The 23,183-nt window shown below is 35.4% G+C and overlaps 1 protein-coding gene across 1 annotated transcript in view; it reads left to right on the top strand.

The window, feature by feature from the left end:
* The window catches only part of LOC128209054 (uncharacterized), a 39,445-nt gene that overhangs the window by 8,566 nt on the left and 7,696 nt on the right, over nt 1-23,183 (top strand). Inside the window, 23 exon segments of the mRNA XM_052912886.1 lie at nt 28-115; nt 243-316; nt 505-642; nt 849-945; nt 1,141-1,304; nt 1,408-1,530; nt 1,960-2,112; nt 2,260-2,350; nt 2,616-2,779; nt 2,883-2,973; nt 3,246-3,421; nt 3,569-3,659; nt 4,376-4,551; nt 4,956-5,046; nt 8,924-9,099; nt 9,232-9,322; nt 9,824-9,999; nt 10,428-10,518; nt 10,914-11,071; nt 11,670-11,766; nt 11,910-12,019; nt 12,181-12,243; nt 13,086-14,002. Coding sequence (XP_052768846.1) covers nt 28-115; nt 243-316; nt 505-642; nt 849-945; nt 1,141-1,304; nt 1,408-1,530; nt 1,960-2,112; nt 2,260-2,350; nt 2,616-2,779; nt 2,883-2,973; nt 3,246-3,421; nt 3,569-3,659; nt 4,376-4,551; nt 4,956-5,046; nt 8,924-9,099; nt 9,232-9,322; nt 9,824-9,999; nt 10,428-10,518; nt 10,914-11,071; nt 11,670-11,766; nt 11,910-12,019; nt 12,181-12,243; nt 13,086-13,208 — 2,802 coding nt within the window. The 3' untranslated portion in view covers nt 13,209-14,002.

The raw sequence follows: 23,183 nt of genomic DNA, 5'->3' as shown, positions 1-23,183 counted from the left end.
AACATTGAACTCTACAATATGTTTCAGTGTATGAAAGTGGTGCCAACATTAGTTAAAACTCTGAAAACCGGCCTCGACCCTATTAAAATATGCAAAAGCTTGAACCTATGTACAGGTAAGCTGAGCGTTTTTATTCCTCTTTGTTTATAATATAATTGGTCACTGCTTTTATTTATAATTGATACATATTCCACACTCAGTCCGATCAGTTTGACGGTATTTCATCATTATCTTTTTCTTAGAGGAAAACAAAAGAAGCAGATCTAAGCTGTTGAAAAAGAAGATCCATAAACGTTCAACCGCCGATGGGAATTTGGTAAATCGGTATTTTGGAATTGATGTTTGAAGTAACCGAAATTTAAACATGATAATTCACGAATGCCAATTAAAGATAAATAAAAAAGCATTTTAAGAAGCAGAAATAAAAATTGTTTTGTGGTAATATAAATATGAACATATGATTATCATTAACGATATTTTTCAATTATTTTCTCAAATGTTTAGAAAGACATTAAGTGCGATATTTGTAAGGGGATCATAGAAGAACTGGATTCAGTTTTGGAAAAGAATGCCACGATAGAAAAGATAAATGAAACCTTGTACCAGACATGCGACAAACTTCCAGGGGCGATCAACGATTTGGTAATTTTAAAAGTATTTCATTGTCCACTTTATTAGCCTGACAATTGACGCAATTGTTCCCCTGCCTTTGCAGTGCAGATGTTCACAGTCTCTTACATAACATACATTTCACACAATGAAATAAATTAATACTCGAGTAAATTTGCAATAAAAATGAAAAACGGAAGTTTACTTTGTAGTCACTGGTTTCCTTTCCATTTGGACAGTGTCTGCAGTTTGCTCCCCAAATAATATCGGCGATAGAGCAGGGAGTAGACCCTACGGATGCATGTAGCAAAATAGGAGTCTGCACAAGCTTAGACGGTAAATTATACAAGCATAAATGGTAAATTAAACATGTGCATTAAATGCATTCATTACATGGCCTCAGTATTGAAGCACTACAGTACAGTCGAAATATTCTACAAATGCAAAATGCATACACTGAAAATTTGCAAGAAAAAAGTTAATTGTTAATAATACATGTACCAGTACAACATTTTAATGCATATTTTACAGACATTAAACCCATCGAACAACCGGTTGGCGATATTAAATGTGACATTTGTGAGCTTATTATTAACGCGCTGGACAAACTCGCTGGACAGAACGCCACGGATGAGAAAATTAACGCCACAATCTACGCTTTATGTGGAGAGCTGCCTGGAGCGGCACAAGTATTTGTGAGTTTGAAATATGCGATGCCTAATTCGAAATATGAAACTTAAATACAATTCAAACTATGTTAACTGTTGAAAACCGTTCCTTGTTTTTTATGTTTCACAGTGCCAAAATGTTGCCCCTACGATTGTCAAAGCAATCGAACAAGGAGTGGATCCGCAAGCAGCTTGTGCAGCTTTAAACTTGTGTTCGTCGGGTAAGACAAATGTTACTGCGAGTTTTTAACGTGTGTGACAACCATACTCCTTCTTAAAATGCAGTTCAAACCTAATTGATTTAAACAAAAAATGGTATGTTACCTTTCTCCTAAAAAAATTTCACTCACTTTGCAGTTTTGCACCGTTAATATTTCAAGGAATCCATGTTGCAAAAGGCCGGAAGTCAGCATGTTATAGTTCAAGCCAAAATTATAAATGTCTGAGATATTTATATTGTTTCTCTCTGAGTGCAGCTAAAAGACTAGATTTAAAGTATAACAATAATTCATAAGCAAAATATCAACTAAAGTAGCATTCCCAATCTTAAATATAAAGAGGGCTTCCTTGTGTTGCCCTGTTAATATGTACTAAGTTATAACGTACCATAACACTTTATCTCACTACCTTTGTTTAGCTATCTGTATTCTTATTTCAGCTTTTCAAAAAACCTACCGTTCAGTTTACAAAGAATGTCGGTGATCTAAAGTGTAACATATGTGAACTTTTGGTTCAAGAGTTGGAAAAACTAATTGGCGCTAATGCAACCGATGAGAAAATTAATGCCACCATCTACGGCTTATGTGACCAACTACCCGGGACAGCCGCGTCTTTTGTAAGAACGAACAGAACCTACTACACCTTAATTCACAGTAACAATCAATAAATCTTTGTTAGAATAAAAACTAAATTTGCAATGATCAGATCACTTTTGCAAAGTGCTTACTTGATTCCTATGGTAGTCTTACAATTATTCTTTCAGTGTCAACTTATTGCACCAACGATTGTGAAAGAACTCGAGAAGGGCGGCGACCCACAAAAGACGTGTTCTGATGTGAAACTTTGTTCAGCAGGTAATGTAATTCGAGTAGTTTCCTCTGAAGTATTGAGCGATGCTTAAGTTGTATCAAATTAAAATGGTTTAGGCGCGAATAGTATGCTTAGTAGTGAGATGAACGTTACAGGCGCTTTACATTGAACACGAAATCAACTCTAAAACAACTGTTGATGAAACTTAACAATAACTTATGTAGTTGTTAATACTACTTGGAAGGTATTGGTACTTCTAGGAGCGTGCCTTTCCTCCAATTGTACAACACATTCATTCTTAATTTACAGACATTAGACCCATCGAACAACCGGTTGGCGATATTAAATGTGACATTTGTGAGCTTATTATTAACGCGCTGGACAAACTCGCTGGACAGAACGCCACGGATGAGAAAATTAACGCCACAATCTACGCTTTATGTGGCGAGCTGCCTGGAGCGGCACAAATATTTGTGAGTTTGAAATATGCGATGCCTATATAGAAAAGTGATACAAGAATAACATTTAAACTTTGTTAACTGTTGATAACCGTTCCTTGCTTTTTATGTTTCACAGTGCCAAAATGTTGCCCCTACGATTGTCAAAGCAATCGAACAAGGAGTGGATCCACAAGCAGCTTGTGCAGCTTTAAAGTTGTGTTCCACAGGTAGGAAACGAATTTATATTTTATATAAATGTTGTTATTTTGCTACATGTTTTTAAGATGCGAAATAATAAGTTCACGCTATAGTCTATCGCCCCAGTAACTACGTATGAATAATTAAATAGTGCAAGCTTGCATTTGGTCGAAATCAATTTGACTGTGTCAATATAAAAACAAACGATTTTAAGCATTGGGGTCACGTAATATTCGCCGGTTATACACTAAGCACTTCACCTCCCTAGCTTTGTTTATCCGTATATATATTTTTTATTCAGCTGTTCTAAGACCTACCGTTCAGTTGACAAAGGAGGTCGGTGATGTAAAGTGCGACATCTGTGAGCTTTTGGTCCAAGAGTTGGAAAAACTTATTGGCGCTAATGCAACCGATGAGAAAATTAATGCCACCATCTACGGCTTATGTGACCAGCTACCCGGGGCAGCTGCATCTTTTGTAAGAAAGAGCAGAACCTACCATACCTTAATTCACAGTCACAATCAATATATCGTTGTTAGAATAAAGACTAAATTTGCAATGATCTTATCACTTTTGCAAAGTGCTTACTTGATTCCTATGGTAGTCTCACAACTATTCTTTCAGTGTCAACTTATTGCACCAACGATCGTGAAAGAACTCGAGAAGGGTGGCGACCCACAAAAGACTTGTTCTGATGTTAAACTTTGTTCAGCAGGTATTTTATTTCGAGTAGTTTCCTGAAGTATTGAACGATGCTTAAATGCCTGGTTTTATCCTTCTATAAATGCTCCCCCCCCAAAAAAAAAAAAGAAAGTGTATTGCACACAGACTCTGTGTATTGATCTTAATCTAATTGCCTAATTGCCTTATCAGATCTCCGATCTGAATATCCTGCTGTGCAGTTTTGAGGGTTTTATTATAGAAATGGACCCTAAATGGCTCTGAGCCAATAAACAAATAAACAGGAAATTGACCCCTACTGTGACATCAGTGCAATAAGCAGGAGATGCAAGGCATGCGATTGTCATGCCAAACATCCCTTAAACTAGGTCTTTAACTTTTATCAAACTGAAATGGTTTAGGCGCGAAAGTATTGTAAACAATAAGATGAAGGTTACATGTACTTTACATTGAACTCTTACGTCAAGTTTGAAGTCGACCTTTGGTGAAAAGATGAAACCTTGTTCCTGTAATGCAATTTAGTATTGTATTTGGTGTAAACCTACTTACTTGTGTTGTTACTTTCCATTTACTGTTGGTAGATACAGTGTAATTTATATAAACAAAAAACATCTTTGATAAATTAAAGACGCTCTTGCGAAACGTTATGCAATTGATACGAAAGCTTTAGTATACGTTATAGTATAGTTTTAAGGGAAAATATTATGCTGTAAAATGTTCAAAAGAAAACAATTACTCCATTTTTTTCAGCTATTCCAAAAGCGAGTTCTGTGCGAATTTCGAATGCTGTTGATGTAAAGTGCGATATATGTGAATTCGTTATTAATGAATTTGACAAAGTTCTCGCAGATAATGGCACTGATATAAAAATAAACGCAACAATTTTCGCAGCGTGTGACAAGCTGAATGGAACTGCAGCTATATTTGTAAGTTTGTATATTGAGATGCACAAATAGATTAGCACACAACATTTTCAATTGCATTACATACTTTCGTCAATTGGATAACACTTACTGGGTGAATTGGTTTAATTGGTGTCTTGTTGTGCAAACAAACTAGTTAAATCCCCAGTAAATTTACATTTTACTGACCGTTCCAATGCGGTACATAACAATCCTTGATAAACAACACTAGTTGATATAGTGTGTATGTACTGTGTTGTTTGTGAAGTTTTGCGCTGTTGTTCCATGTTTCTGATTGGTGATTGTTTTTTTGTGTTCTTTGTCTTGTGCATGGATCCTGTGCCATTAAACGGGGTTTATGTTTAAACGTTCGACCACTGTACTTGTTTTTGTATTTTGTTAATATACATATTGTACGTTTATTTCAGTGCAAGCTGATTGCACCCAGTGTAGTGAAGGCACTCGAGGACGGAATCAAACCACAGGTGGCGTGCAAGGCTGTAAAACTATGCCCCTCTTGTAAGTTGCTAAACATTTTCATAACAAAAACGTAAATGATATTTAAAAATGATTTTATGTTTTGAGGAATTGGACACTCACTAAGTTTTAAAGCCTTCTTAACATACACGGGTTGATGCTGATATTATCTCTGTCTGTGAGACTCATTTATCTGGCCAAAATGTGATAAATGTTGAAGGATATTCGTGGTTTGGCTTTAAGAGAGTCGAAATGCCCCTAAAGCGTCTGGCGGAGTCGGACTTTTGGTAAAACAGTGGTTAATGAATGATTATGACGTTAGCATTGTTGATTGAGGATACGATGGAATTTTAGCTGTGAAATTTACAAATAAGTCAACAGAGTCGGACCTTATTGTGTTCTCATGCTACCTGCCTCCGAAAGAGTCTATAGGGGTCAAGATGCGCAGGGCTTCTGTGCGCATCTTTTGACGCAGATATACGCAAATTCAAACTGTGATCAGATGATTGTTTGTTCGTACTTTAACGCTCAAATTGGATCCTTATCGGATTTAATAAATGAATGTGATTCCTTACCGTAGAGAAAGGTTCTTGATAAGACTGTAAATCAGCACGGCCATGACCTCATTGAATTTTTATGAGACTCAAAATTCTTTGTTTTAAATGGGCGTTTTCAAAGTGAGTCAGATAACTTCACCTCTATTTCAAGGAAAGGGAAAGCTGTGGTGGATTTCATTTGTGTACCACACGATGGTTTTCATTCTTATTAAGATTTTAAAGTTGTAAACCTTCAGGCCATTATTGACCAAGAAGGATTACATGGATTACTGGCCGTGCGCTCACGCGTCCCTGATCGCTGCATATTAAGTGTAAATAATGAAATGAACTATAGTGCACCGAAATACGGGACAAGTACTGTTACGAAAATCTCCCGCGAAGCTAGATTTAACCTTAGGCGAATTCCCTCGGACTTTATGGACAATAAGAACGTTAAAAATGCTTTACTTCCACTTATTATCCAGATAGAAACTCCAGAGAGACACAAGAAGATGTTGACAATATATATAAAAACTTAAATGATGTTATTATTATTGAAATGAATGCCAACATCCCTAATGTTTTCAGCTCAAAACAAACATAAAAACGGTTCAAACACACCAAACCCTTCCGGAATGAGGAATTACAAGGTCTTTGGAATCAGTAAACGGAAAGTGAAAACATGTTTTTAAGTGCAGGGACCGTGAATAGGACGTTAAGAGTACGTTTGCGCGTCGACTATGTTAGAGCAAGAACTCATTTTGACAAGACTCTCAGGAGAACAGAAAGAGATTATAGATGGGACATGGCTATAGAGATTGAAACATTTAAAACTAATTATCCGAAGGAGTTCTGGGACAAAATCAAAGCGCTGGGGCCTCGGGAAAGACTCACGTTTTCCCACGGAAGTGTACGAGCCAGACGGCTCCGTTACGAATGACGAAAACCGGGTGTTTTACCGGTGGACAGAGGACTTAAAGACATTGTACAATTGCCAGGAATCCGATAACTTTGACAATGAACTCTACAATCGTGCCAAAATCCATAAGAAATTACTTGAAAATAATATAAGCGACCCTTCACATGTTGTGAATGACTCATTAAATAAAAACATATCTATAGAGGAGATAGCAGCTGTGATACAAAAAAGTATATCTAGTTCAGCCTGTGGATTAGACAAAACACCGTACGATGTATTGAAAAACCCTCCAGTTGTCGCCGTGTTGCAACCTTTTTTTCAATTATTGTTTGACTCTAGCATAATCCCGTCACAATGGAGGCTTTTATTCACCCGATATTACAGGACCCCCAGTCTGATAAACTGGTTCTTATGAATTATAGAGGGATTAGTTTACTATCGTGCGTAAGTAAACTATATACTGCATTTTTGAATAAACAATTCACGAAATACCTTGTTTTTACATTAAATAGTGTTGTTAAAAAAAAACGTTATTGCGGCATATATTGATCTACGACGTTGTTTCGATTATATTGATAGAGACATATTATATACAAACTACTGGTCAACAGAATTGATGGGAAGTTCTACAACTCAATCTAAAATATTTATGCCAGTTCCTCGTCTTGTGTCCGAATAAATAACTCTCACACTGACTGGTTTAACTGGTTTAACTGTGTAACCTGGGTGATGCACACTGTCTCCGACACTTTTTGCCATCTTTGCTAACGATCCCGTTAATGAAATAAATGATTTGGGCAGTGGCAAAGCTATTGACATTTATGTGTCAATTCTCATGTACGTTGATGACATTGTGTTTATGGCCAAGAGTGAAGAAAAGTTGCAATCAATGCTTGATGTTCTCAATAGTTGGTGTAGACGTTGGCGGGTAATGATCAATACCTCAAAGTCAAAATATATGCACTTCCTGAAAGGACGTACACAAAGAACACAATTTAATTTCCGAATTGGTGAAAATGTGATTGAAATGGTCGATAAATACAAATACCTCGGAATCATTTTCCATGACAAAGGTGATTTCTCTTCTACTTGTGAAGGTCTTTTTAAGGTTGATGGCAGAGAACTTGACAGTGTCATTAATAAAGTGCATACTTTAAAGGACCTTGAACTTAAACCCTTTGAAAAACAGTTTAATACCTTTGTCGTACCAGTAATAGACTATTGTAGTTCTGTGTGGGGATACAAGCAATATCAATCTTTGGAGGTACGCTCTTGGGGTTCAGCGATTTGCACCGATACCTGCTGTAATAAGAGACACTGGATGGATTCCTGCCCGCTATCGCCGATGGACCAGCATGTTACGCCTCTGGAATAGACTCGTGATCATGGACCGTAACCGACTGTGCGCCCAGGTGTTTGAAATGGACTATAAAAGGTGCACTAATAACTGGTCAAGCGAGTTGAAGGACATACTGACAAAAATTGGATTAATTGACACTTTCAACAATAAGTTACCTGTCAACATATGTAATGTACAAACTCTTGTGCGAAACCACTACAATAATAACATTTGGTCAGCAGATGTAGGTTCCATGCCAAAACTAAGAACTTATCGTGAATTTAAACAAGAACTTAACTATGAGAGCTATTTGAACTTTGGACTGAAGAAAAACGACGCTCATTACTTGCTCAGTTCTGAACCGGAATACTTTCATTGCAAATTGAAACTGGGCGATGTTTAGGGGAACCAGTTGACTCTAGAACATGTAGAATGTGCGATTCCCACCAAGTTGAGAACGAATGTCATTTTGTTCTCAAATGTCAAGAGTATGATGTTATTAGAACCTACTGTTTTGATCAGCGTTTGCCCAATGCTGACTTTTTAAATCTGCCTGATTTAGGAAAGGTTACACATTTAATGCAAAACCATATCAGACAATCAGCGATATATATTGTTAAAGCTTACACGCTTAGACAAAACTTCCTATGCTCTTAACTTCTTATATTGTGTTGATAAATTTGTATTCGCTCTATTATCACTGTTGATATCACACGTACATTGTACACTTAAACATCTTTATTTATTAATAATATTTCTTACACAATCATTGTATGCAATGCATGTTTGACTTAAATATATCATTTTGCAATAATTGCACTATACTAGATTGGTTATTGTTGTCTTAATTCCATTAATTGATGCTATATAAAATAGTACTTATTTGTTTGTACATCTGCACTGTTACATACAACTTATGTTTTATATGAAATTATGCTCCATATACCGCCGATATATAGGTGACTTATAGGCCCGATGGGCCGGGTGTAAATGTAAAACTATTCATTATGAAATGTTATTATTCTATGTTCACATGTCACTATAATAAACAATTTACATACTTACTATATACTAAACACTTCACCTCTCTAGCTTTGTTTATCTGTCTTTATATTTTTTATTCAGCTTTTCGAAAACCTACCGTTCAGTTGTCCAAAAATGTCGGTGATATAAAGTGCGACATCTGTGAACGTTTGGTTCAAGAGTTGGAAAAACTTATTGGCGCTAATGCAACCGATGAGAAAATCAATGCCACCATCTACGGCTTATGTGATCAGCTACCCGGGGCAGCCGCGTCTTTTGTAAGAACGAGCTTAACTCACAGTAACAATCAATAAAACATTGTTAGAATAAAGACTTAATATGCAAAGATTCGATCACTATTGCAAAGTACTTACTTGCTTTCTATGGTGATCTTACAAATATTCTTTCAGTGTCAACTTATTGCACCAACGATCGTGAAAGAACTCGAGAAGGGTGGCGACCCACAAAAGACCTGTTCTGATGTTAAACTTTGTTCAGCAGGTAATGTATTTCACAACGTATTTTAATCTAATTGTCTTATCAGATCTCCGATGGAATATCCTGCTGTGCAGTTTTGTGGGTTTTATTATAGAAATGGACCCTAAATGGCCCTGAGTCAATAAACAAATAAACAGGAAATTGGCCCCTACTGTGACATTAGTGCAATAAGCAGGAGATGCACAGCAAGGGATTATCATGCCATCATTCCTTAAACTAGGCCTTTAAGTTTTATCAAACTGAAATTGTTTAGGCGCTAACAGTATTGTAAGAAATAAGATGAAGGTTACATGCACTTAACATTGAAATTTTACTTCAATTTGAAGGCGACCTTTGGTGAAAAGATGAAACCTATTTCCTGTAATGCAATACAGTATTGGATTTGGTGTAAACCTACTTACTATGCAATTGATACGAAAGCTTTAGTATACATTAGTGTAGTTTTAAGGAAAAATATAATACTGTAAAATGTTCAAAAGAAAACCATTACTTCATTTTTTTCAGCTATTCCAAAAGCGAGTTCTGTGCGAATTTCGAATGCTGTTGATGTAAAGTGCGATATATGTGAATTCGTCATTAATGAATTTGACAAAGTTCTCGCAGATAATGGCACTGATATAAAAATAAACGCAACAATTTTTGCTGCGTGTGACAAGCTGGATGGAGCTGCAGCTATATTTGTAAGTTTGTATATTGAGATGCACAAATAGATTAGCACACAACATTTTCAATTGCATTACATACTTTCGTCAATTGGATAACACTTTAAATACAGCATTAAGTAGGTGAATTGGTTTAATTAGTTATTGGTGTCTTGTTGTGCACACAAACTTGTTAAAATCCCCAGTAAATTTACATTATACTGACCGTTTCAAGGCGGTACATAACAATCCTTGATAAACACCACTATTTTTTATATAGTATGTATGTACTGTGTTGTTTGTGAAGTTTTGTGATGTTGTTCCATGTTTCTGATTGGTGATTGTTTTTTTGTGTTCTATGTCTTGGGCGTTGATCCTGTGCCATTAAACGGGGTTTATGTTTAAACCTTCGACTGCTGTACTTGTTTCTGTATTTTGTTCATATACATATTGTACGTTTTATTCAGTGCAAGCTGATTGCACCCAATGTAGTGAATGCAATCGAGCAGGGGATAAGTACAAAGGAGGCGTGCAAGGCAACAAAACTATGCCCCTCTTGTAAGTAGCTAAACATTTTCATAACAAAAATGTAAATGATATATTTCAAAGTGATTTTATGTTTTGAGGAAATGAATACTAATTAAGTTTTAAAGCCTTCTTAACATACAAGGGTATATTTAAAGTGATCATCCAATTGATTTTTTAGTTATACCAAAGGTCAAGGATTTTAGTGTATTGAAAAAAACAGTTGGTGACATTAAGTGTGACTTTTGTGAACTGATCATAGATGAACTTGACAAAATTGCCGCACAAAATGCCACAGATGAGAAACTGGTGTTGTTGGTGTTGTTGGTTGCAGATGACGTATCTATTTGAATTTTAATACAAAACTACGAAACTAAATTTGCAGACATGCGTTGATTTTACTTTTTTATTTTCAAAATACATTACAGTTTCCGGCCCACCTCCTTCGAACGACTTAAAGTGTGAACTCTGCGAGATGATAGTGTTGAAAGTTGACAATTTCGTCGGGCAGAACGCTTCTGACGAAAAAATAAATCAGACAGTGTACAAAGTATGCCAAGAACTCAGTGGCACAATGCAGACTTTTGTAAGTTCGGGTTTATTTTATTTGACAACTTTCTTTTTACGAAGGTTGTCAGATTTTTTTAACATGTTATCAAAACTCACTTGTTTCTTTTGTGTGTGTAGGTGTGTGGAGGGCGTATCTCTGACTCGTATATAAACTTTGACTTAAATATATTTATGTAATAGTAAGACGACATGAAGTGAATCCTTAATGATTAAAAATTAGTGGACTGAGCGTAGCGAACGAGTCCTTCTTAATCATTAAGAATTCACTTCATGACATCTAGCTGTCTTAGAATACAACCCCTTTGGCTGATACATTGTCGACGCAAAATCTGACGCAGGGACTGTGTATGATTGGCAGCAGGCGGACCTTTAAACACGCGCGAAAGTTGAAATTCTTAATGATTAAGTCTACAACTTAACTTAGTTGCCTATCTGCAGTCTCATTGACAGAAAATTTAGGTTGTATTCTAAATTGTGTTTGTTGTATGTTTATCGCTTTCATTCGTAATAAGTGCCGTTATTTTATGCTCTAATCGATTACAAACGAAGAACAATGCAATTATTTTTGCATAGTGAAAATATGTACACAAAAAATACTAGCTTACCAATTCCAGTGCCTTTTGGTAGCCCCGACAGTCATCAAAGAAATAGAAATGGGAGCTAAACCTGACCAAGCCTGTGCACAGCTGAAGCTCTGTGGCAATCACAATGGTGAGTAGGAGTTTATTACACTTTCTTCAGCATGTTTAGCTGTTTAATACAGTACGTGGTTAACCTTAAAAGTATCAATGTAAAAACTACATTATGTTATTATTAAATCTAATATGAAGACCCGTGATTTCTTCTGCTTCTAGACACCAGAGCAATAGTCCAAAAGCCAACGATCACAAAAGAACTCCACCTAAGCTGCGCGGTTTGTGCGAGAGCCCTGGAGCCTGTCATTTCAGATATCACAGGCGACTATGTACAAAACTGTATTAGCATCATAGATTTTTTAAAAACAACATTCGATGAGTTGTATATATATAGCGACGAAATCTGTAATTTGTTTTGTATGGTACCATTTGAAAAAAAAATGTTATTTACTTCTATTACATCAGGTAATTTGTGTTTTATTTACTGCAGGCAAAGATACAAAATGTCGCTCAGAATATCTGCAACAATTTACCGGCGATTTACAGAAGTCAGGTAAGTTTTGCAAATAGATGTATTTTGCTATCTGCATAATATTACTTTTTATGTGCTTACGGGTTGTTAATTATTTCTCTTTGACATTTGCTTGGACGAGTCGCTCCAATTTCTCGAAACTTCTTAAGTCTCTTATAACAGGATTAAGCTAAGTCCACTATTTGTGTTTTTTCTATAATTTGTGTTGTCTTTACTTCTTGAAGATGTTTAGACTTTAAATAGGTATAAGCCTTATTATAATCACAATAAACCGTTTTTCATTCATCAAAATCTAATTTATGTATGTATTTTGGCTTATTGAAATAAGCTACTTAAACCTGTTAATCTTAAGAAGTTTCGAGAAATTAGAACCCGGTCATCTAGGCATTTCTTTTGAATGTTAACGTTCATGGAAACACACCGTTATCATGCTAATTGTTTACGTCGTACAGACATTTGGATCATATTATCAACAAATGTATGGTATGATAGACTGTTCAAATCATCGATTCTTAGCTCTAAAATTACGTTCGTTTGAATATACAAGTTAAAATTGTTGATTTATTTTTAACACCTACTAACTTTTTCAAATGAAAATCTTGATCTAACAAGATTTGGCCATACGTCCGTTGATCTTATGACTCATTATGGTGTGCCATTTCTGCTTCAAAAATGCTAGTTTTGTCATAATAACCTGAACATCACGGGTGTTTTCTTGTCTTGCAGGTGTTTGTGTATGTGTGTTATTCAATACAGTTTCTTGTATGTTTAAAATACTAGTTATACCAAAAGTGTTCATAATAGTAAATAAAATGTGGAACACCTAAAATAAACTTAGATCCCACAAATGCCATAATTTTCAGTGTATGACATTGGCGAACGACGAGCACGGCTACATGTGGAAACCTTTCTTTGAGCGCTACACACCCAAGATGCTGTGTGAGTTGGCAGAATGTACTGGCAACCCCCCGGGAAATCTTTCCTAGAGCCAGCTGGAAGGAACGTAGCTGATTATATAGAACAATATTCTATAAACAACATTGTAGTTGTGTCTGTATTTTAAGATAATGCAGCTGTTTGAAAGATATTATATAAATATTATCCATTATTTAGACATGACATTCTTGTTGCTTGAATTGCACTTTTTCTACAAGTTTTGTGATATCGATATATTGTTTTTCTATTTCTTTGTTTTTTAATGATGATGGTTATATCTGATCGAAAAATAACTATATTCAATTTGGAGCGAATAGAATGCAAATCTGTATGTTTTATTGATATCAAAGGTATAATAAAGTATAAACAAACAGTATTTTTCTGCGGAGTGGCAAGTGGTACATGCATCGGCAGCTAAGAGTCAATTTCTGTTCGATAACAATGCTAAGCTGGTTAAACAAATTAAGGATAGACATATTTGATATTACGGGCAAAGCAGAATTTATCTTGACCATACAATAAACGTGAAATGGATCGGAAAATAAACAAATAGTGAATTGATTTATCAGTACACGCGGCTGATGTATGTTTGACTAGCCTTAGTTGTATCGGAGTGAACCCAAATCTCATTGAGTAATGAAATATGTTTATTTACATAAAATAGTCCATGAAAATTAAATGATCCTGTTGTTGAATTGAAATACGGACTTAAATCGCTCGAAGAAACGAATATTTTTTGTATAAATAATTCAAATTTGTGAACAATATTTTCGTGAGCTTGGGTGAGCACAAGGCGTGTTTTGGAATCCATGGACTACTGTGATTGAATAACTCCTCTTGATGCGTAAGTTGCATTTTTCCGTTTCCAAACTTGTCTCCAATGGGAGCAAGTTCTTTCGTTTCTGGAAACCAACAAATGTCTATTGCAAATATCAAATGGAATGTGTTTACGGAAACAATGTGTTGTGACTGCAGATTTTATCAATATTATATTTTTGTTTCAATTATATATAAATTGTTCTTAAGCGTATTGGGAGGATAAAGAAGCAAGTAAGTTCATTTATCAATTAACTCAATTAAGTTGTTTCAAATTAAATTTCAGCTGGATGTTCCTTGCATGCCTTTTTATAATTAAAACTATCGTTGTCAAGCTGTAAATAAGAATACACGAATTTAATTAATCCATCTTGAATTCCTGTTCGATTTGTTTATCAATTACATCTAACGTAAATCCGTATATAGCGTATAATGTATTCATATGTACAGTTCTTAAAATGCGTACTCGCTCTATTTATGGAAATGGCTCAAACAGCTAACAAAGTAAAGTCAATCCATAAATCAAAATTTTAATAAAGAAGCGTTCGATCATTGCAAGCTTAAGAGATTTACTGTATGGGACTTGTTTGACATTGGGATGATAAATATTTGAATTTTAACACCCGATTGTTTTAATGTTTGAAATTTTCTAAAGCTTTAAAGTGCGTCCGGTATGGCTTTATACTGGTATGACACTTCTGTCGCTGTTACCATTGATTGCGCTTGAACTATCTGTATACGAGTAGAGTCAATACCAAACTTATGAAACATAAAAAAGTATTCCACTCCAATCTCGTTTAGATACTCTCTGATGTGGCAAGTTATGGAAAAATGCTCTTACAAGGAACCACCGAAGCGATCTAAACAGTGAGATTAATTCCATCAGGTTTTGTAGCAGGGTTTTGTCAGCTCTCGGAGTTGAGTCTCATCGTATATAGAAATGTTGCTCTATAGAGAACCTTGTGGCCATGATGCCCTGTCATATACTATATGATTACTTCTTTTATTAGGATAGAGTAATACGAAGTGGTGCCTTCTAGATCATTTGGATCGCGGGGCTGTAATATTTCGGCCTTTATACATATCGAATTGTATATGTTTGTGATGAACAGATGTCACTGATCATTGTGGGGGTGTACTGATGTTGTTTTTTTGTTCTTCTTCCAAATATCGCTCTATATGACAACTTTTGTATTGCATTTGCATTCAACCTAACCAATCACATACCACAAGCGTATCGTTAAACAAAATGCATTTATTACAACAAAATGCACCACTTTGGACTAAACTTAGCCAGAAATGTTCGTGGGGGAGGATCACGACCCCACCCCCTTGCCAGGTAGTGGGCCTATTCGGGGGATTTATTGGGAAGGGGGCAGTGTGCCCAAAATCTGCGCCGGCGAAAGTGAGATCCTGGATAAGCCCCGGTATATTGGCGAACAAAATGAAGAATCTTTGTGCACACTAGTTTACCGTGCTTTATAGTATAATGAATACTTTTATAATCATAGAACGAATAGCGTGCCTGATGCAATCTTGTTTTAGGAATCTATCAACTGGTAATGACGTTGTTGTCGCGTTATCGGTGTACCTCGCGACACCTCAGTGGTGGTGGTCCTCAGCTTTAGGCGGCCTAACTCCAACTGCCAATAACTTTATAAAGCTGATAGGAAATCGCCGCTTCGTGGCTTACCCTGTAGAATGATTGAAGTGACTCTGCTCGACTGTGTTTCAATTGACTCTCGTAATACCATTCAATATGAAAATATATCAAGGTCTTGATTATATCTGTGTTAGATTTGGAGACATTTTGTGAGGCTTAATCCAACATATATAGAGGTAAGGCAGTCGAGAAAACTTTATAAGAAAGTCGGTATTCATGTTAATGTTAATTCACCTTAGATAATTGCAAATACCTTACACAAATGTCTACTCATTTTCAGGACAATTTTCCTAAAATTGTTGTAAATAAGCAGAACTAATTATTTAACTTTATATTAAGTTGCCTGTTTTTTTAATTAATTTTAGTAGAAAAATAGTTTCGTCGTCTTATCATCAAATTATATTTTCTTAACCAAAACATATTAATATCCGTACTGGGCGTTAAGAGCTTGCAACGTAAAATCACACAAGGGGCGGTGCCAGGACATTACGCAAAGGGGGTGCGTAGTTTCAGGGTCCACCTCGGGGCGAGCGCCCCCTTTCCCGGAAATCTCCAAAATAGGGTCTATATAAACTATTGGTGGGGATACCCGGTAACGAAACGTTTGGACAATTTTAGTTCAAATGGTGCATTTCGGTGTACTTAATGCATAAGTGATTACCGTCTTCGGATGCAGATATTTATAGAGTTGGCGATATAACTGGTTATCGATGGTAAATACATTTTAAACAAATATATAGGACCTGTTTACAAATAAAAAATATAAGTCTATATAAAAAAGACAAACCCATAGCTACATGGCCCCAAATTCCCAGTAAAAAAAGCGCCAAAATATAGCTAATATTAAGTTAAAAAAGGAGTTTTTGCATCATTCTATATTGTGTCCCATTAAAGACCAGGCAAACTGTTTCGTTAAGGTGACACTCTTATTCAAAATCAATACATACACATATATAACAAACATAATTTTGACTGATAAACCTTTAACTACTTACTAAATAATGCATTTATAGAAAATATTATTTACTGATAACAAGATTGTAACCATGTATTTAACATAATAGAAAACGCAAAAATATTAAATGATTGGTGAATGCTAAAAGATTTACGGTGATTTACTATAGTCTCATCAGGCAGAAATACCGTGTTTAATGCACATTCCTTTCAAATTAAACTCGGTATCCGTCATTAGAAACATTGTTTTCGACATTCATTCACCCTTTTGGAAAATTAAAACAAAATTATTGATTGTGGTAAATCTTTTTTGGTAGTAAGAGTGTATCTTTAAAGGCCTTTGAAACTAACAGATGAAATTATATAAGCTTTAAATGAAGAAAACCAATCCCGTTTCACAAAATTGGCATTTGCCGTCTATAAACTGTTAAATGGTGTCAATGAAGTTTTAAATGATTTATTTTCCACCTCATGCCAGCGTAAACACCACCATGTCAATGTTACTCATTGTTGTAGATACAATGAATGTAGATGAATGTTGTAAACGTCCACTTGCCGCAGGCGTTGTGACATATACAATCTTATCACAAAGGAGGTAATACTAGAAAAAATATAAGTGACTCTGGTTTAATATCAGCATACGGCCTACATGCGATTTAATGATGGGGATGATGTGGATAAATAGAATGTCCAATTTGACTCAAGTTTAATGGTTCCAATGCCGCTGTTGATGTCATAAATTGCGGTTTCTTGCTGAAAGTATAGCAACCTGAAAGTGTTAAGCTAGTATTTCGGAAATGAAACATGCTCAAGGTTATATCAACCTCTGAAACAGAGAGTCCAGTGAAATATTTCACCGTTGGAGATGTGCTTATATACTAGTTCTGTGCAATTCAGTTTGGATAACATCAGAGCAAGGAATATCATGAGTATGTATTCACAGTTACTAGTTGTATACACGAAGCATAACCGCAAGTATATCGTGCAAGTGTGCGAAATAAACACACTAGGTTATGGTCACTGATATATTCTAAAAGGGTTCTTAATTAATTTGAATAGTTTGAATGTCCACAAGTTAAATGTTCATTTGTATGTGTCTAAATGACCGTATACTCGTATGTCTATTTATCAGAATGTATATCGTAATTGACTCATGCATTTTTATCATATATCGTATATAGATACATTTTAACGCACTTTTGCGTGTATGTATAATATAAAGGTCCAGTTTTACCAAAACTTCCGTCATAAAACAAAACAAAACGCTGTAGAACACCGTATTTAACTTAAGCTTTTGAGTAGAACATCGCGCATTAAACAGGAAAAAGCGGTCGAGTTTTATGCTATTTATTATTGTAAAGAACGACATAATTATATCGCATGTCATACCATACAGTCGCTGTGTGCCGTCAAGTCACCGGCCTGATTTATTACCGGATTTGAAACAATGTGCTTGTCACACTAACGAATAATATATATTAAATACAAACAACGCAGATATGAAAAATATCCCCAATTAAATGTTTTTTATGTGAAGCGTATAGACGCGATACCGAAAACGATTTCATATCGTTTTTTAAACCTTTGCACATGTTTTTTTATAGATGCTATATAAAGTTGGATTCCAATACATGCCATACATGGTTACCTTCTCAAACTTACCATATATGGTTACCTTCTCATACATGCCATACATGGTTACCTTCTCATACATGCCATACATGGTTACCTTCATATACATGCCATATATGGTTACCTTCTCATACATGCCATACATAGTTATGTTCTAATACATGCCATACATGGTTACCTTCTCATACATGCAATTCATAGTTACCTTCTCATACATGCCATACATAGTTATCTTCTAATACATGCCATACATGGTTACATCCTTATACATGCCATACATGGATACCTTCCAATACATGGCATATGGAGTTACCTTCTTATACATGCCATACATGGTTACCTCCTAATACATGCCAGAGTTGTTACCTTCTCATACATGCCATACATGGCTACCTTCTCATACATGCCATACATGGTTACCTTCTCATACATGCCATACATGGTTACCTTCTCATACATGCCATACCTAGTTACCTTCTCATACATACCATACATGGTAACCTTCTCATACATGCCATATGTAGTTACCTTCTCATACATGCCATATGTAGTTACCTTCATATACATGCCATATGTAGTTACCTTCTCATACATGCCATACATGGTTACCTTTTCATACATGCCATACATGGTTACCTTCTCATACATGCCATATGTAGTTACCTTCTCATACATGCCATATGTAGTTACCTTCTCATACATGCCATATGTAGTTACCTTCTCATAAATGCCATACATGGTTACCTTCTAATACATGCCATATGTACTTACCTTCTCATACAAGCCATACATGGTTACCTTCTCATACATGCCATACATGGTTACCTTTTCATACATGCCATACATGGTTACCTTCTAATACATGCTATATGTAGTTACCTTCTCATACATGCCATACATGGTTACATTCTAATACATGCCATATGTAGTTACCTTCTCATATCTGCCATACATGGTTACCTTCTCATACATGCCATATTTAGTTACCTTCTCATACATGCCATATGTAGTTACCTTCTCATACATGCCATATGTAGTTACCTTCTCATAAATACCATACATGGTTACCTTCTAATACATGCCATATGTACTTACCTTCTCATACAAGCCATACATGGTTACCTTCTAATACATGCCATATGTGCTTACCTTCTCATACAAGCCATACATGGTTACCTTCTCATACATGCCATACATGGTTACCTTTTCATACATTCCATATGTAGTTACCTTCTCATACATGCCATACATGGTTACCTTCTAATACATGCCATACATGGTTACCTTTTCATACATGCCATACATGGTTACCTTCTCATACATGCCATATGTTGTTACCTTCTCATACATGCCATATGTAGTTACCTTCTCATACAATCCATACATGGTTACCTTCTCATGCATGCCATATGTAGTTACCTTCATATACATGCCATACATAGTAAACTTCTCATACATCCCATACATTGTAACCTTCTCATACATGCTTACCTTCTTATACATGCCAAACATGGTTACCTTCTAATACATGACAAACATAGTTGCCTTCTCATACATGCCATACATGCTTACCTTCTAATACATGCCAAACATGGTTACCTTCTAATACATGACAAACATAGTTGCCTTCTCATACATGCCATACAAGCTTACCTTCTAATACATGCCAAACATGGTTACCTTCTAATACATGACACACATAGTTACCTTCTCATACATGCCATGCAAGGTTGCCTTTTCATACATGCCATATGTAGTTACCTTCTCATACATGTCATACATGGTTACCTTTTCATACATGCCATACATAGTTACCTTCTAATACATGCCATATGCGGTTACTTTTCATGCATGCCATACATAGTTACCTTCTCATACATGCCATACAACGCATAGTAACCTTCTAATACATGCTATATGTAGTTACCTTCTCATACATGCCATACAAAGCCTTAACCTTCTACTACATACCATATGTAGTTACCTTCTCATACATGCCATACAAAGCCTTAACCTTCTACTACATACCATATGTAGTTACCTTCTAATACATGCAATATGAAATCTCCTTCTAATTTATGTTTTTTATAATAGTTATGTTCATAGACATGTCATGTGTAGTCCCTTTCTAATACATGTGTGATTGTTACGTTCATATACATGCTATGTATGGCATGTATATGAAGGTAACCATGTATGGCATGTATGAGAAGGTAACCATGTATGGCATGTATGAAAAGGTAACTATGTATGGCATGTATGAGAAGGTAACCATATATGGCATGTATATGAAGGTAACCATGTATGGCATGTATGAGAAGGTAACCATGTATGGCATGTATGAAAAGGTAACTATGTATGGCATGTATGAGAAGGTAACCATATATGGCATGTATATGAAGGTAACCATGTATGGCATGTATGAGAAGGTAACAATGTATGGCATGTATGAGAAGGTAACCATATATGTTAAGTTTGAGAAGGTAACCATGTATGGCATGTATTGGAATCTAACTTTATATAGCATCTATAAAAGAAACATGCGCAAAGGTTTAAAAAACGATATGAAATCGTTTTCGATATCGCGTCTATACGCTTCACATAAAAAACATTTAATTGGGGATATTTTTCATATCTGCGTTGTTTGTATTTAATATATATTATTCGTTAGTGTGACAAGCACATTGTTTCAAATCCGGTAATAAATCAGGCCGGTGACTTGACGGCACACAGCGACTGTATGGTATGCTATGCTCCGCCCACTTATCTGCCTCATTGGCATATAGTAAGGCAGTGGTCCAGTGTGGAATTTTGTTGGTATTTCACATACATTTCTTTTTAAATAAAGCCTAGTGTGGACCTCGAGAAATTATCAGACACCATATGAGACTCTATCATAGTGATATACTCACTTTATTTTTTTTTCTCTAATTATTCAATCTTAAGTGACACAGGCTTTAAAATATAAAAGTCTGGTTCATACAAGTCAACAAATCTAGACTAAGTCTTGTCAAAGATCATGTTCGCCTGGGTTAGCTTAGGTTGCTATTTTAATGACGATTCAAGTCAATTGGCAATATCGGCAATACAAAAACATATATAATGTTGTCCAGGGTGCACTTATCGTATTTATTATTTAAAATTAAGCATGCTTCTTCAGATTAATATTTTGTTTAAGTATGGGTAATGCAAATCACTTGTTATACTTTGGATTCATTCCAAACAGTGCAATCAGAAATACCAGCAATCAGAAAGAAAACGTACATTGATCAGAGATTAATGTATTTACAGCTGGACCTAATGCAAATGAACGGAGTTTTTACTATTATTAAATCGATGTTTTCTTTACGGAGAAACTGTACATACCCTTTTTATTGCTTAAAGCAAATGGATTTTAACGGAATTTTAAAGAAATGTATGGTTGCCATATACATGTACTTGAAACGCCATTTTGTCGGGTTTGAAGTTTGCCTATTTAATTTAAAAATATCAGGAAATTGGCTAGTAAGCTGTAATCGAAGGAGACCAAACTACTTTTTTATTGTCATTTTTTTACAAGAAATATAACACATTTCACTATTTATAGCAAGTGTTTTTCGCAATTTTCGCCTGCTTAAAAAAGATTCGTCCTCCATTTGGTGCTTAAGGCCATTTGAATCCGGTTTCAGTTGAGTAACCGCAATTTCGGTAAAACGCCTTACCATTACAGACGCACGTTCAAGTGGATGATAGTCGGCGAAACAGGAAAACCTGACACACACTGTCAGATTCAGCTAGGTTTTTTGTGTATTAATGTTTGAAGGGACTGATCGAAAGCGCAGCTGAATCTGAATAGTCTAGACCTCCTGTTCATGAAAAATGCGGTCACGATGTACGCTTTGTCATCGGAAAAAGTTATAATTGCACAATGGTAATATGTTAAAGATATGCAATGATATATGGGGAAAATATACGATATACGTGTACGTTAATTATGTTCATCGGTTAAAATGTCTTCTTTTTATGAAGTTGAAATACCAGGCAGCATTTGTATGAACACGTTTGTTTATACATTTCAGATTTCCAATGACCATAAATACGGTCTTGGTTTATAAAGAGTGCCATGTCAATATAACAACAATGTCAACACTCAGATTGAACAGCCTGATATATAGCAGCCCGGAAAAGAACACGATTGTTTACACATACCCCGATCCCAAAGTAATATGACCACAGGAATGTTCCTTCTAGGTCGTATTTTGAATGAAAACCCTGAACAAATTTCACAGGTAAATTGCAAGGATGACGGAAGCTTTATTAGATTAACGCCACTAGAAATAACAATCATGTTATAGTTAAGACCTATTGATACCCTTAAGTGGAAATTCTGATGGTGCTACTCATTATTGTTTAATTTTCTTAATACGTTTCGCTTGGATGTTACAAAACACGGAGGTAAACACTCTTGATATTCCTCGATTTTCCAACATTATGTTCCATTTTAGAATGTTTTCTTCAGTATTACCAAATTAGGAATTACGTTGCTAATCCTATTATATTAGAATTGCGTTAAAACTGGATTACGATTATATTCGCACTCTCTTGAAATAAAAGTTGGGCGGTATAATAACGTTGCGCGTTTAGATCGTAAATATAATCTTTGTAACACTTATATGGTTGAATCTGAAGACCACTTGTCCATTTGATTCTTATTTACGTCTACTATACCAGACTTCCAGATCACGATATACTTTAAGACGTCTCGACAGATTGATACAGGTGCTTCGTAGTCCTGTAGGTTACAGACTACTTATTATTTTCGTTATTTATTTCAATGTAGACTGTAAATATGCCTTTTCTAACGTTACATGTTTGTAACAACCATACATTTCCATAAAGTTCAGTTCAAATTCAATTGATTAAGGCAATACAGTATATGACGTGTTTTTTTCCTAAGAAATTTTACTCATTTTGAAGCTAA

The sequence above is a fragment of the Mya arenaria genome, chromosome 2 (genome assembly GCF_026914265.1).
Source record: "Mya arenaria isolate MELC-2E11 chromosome 2, ASM2691426v1".
Lineage (NCBI taxonomy): Eukaryota > Metazoa > Mollusca > Bivalvia > Myida > Myidae > Mya > Mya arenaria.
This window is presented reverse-complemented; position numbering and strand designations above follow the sequence as displayed.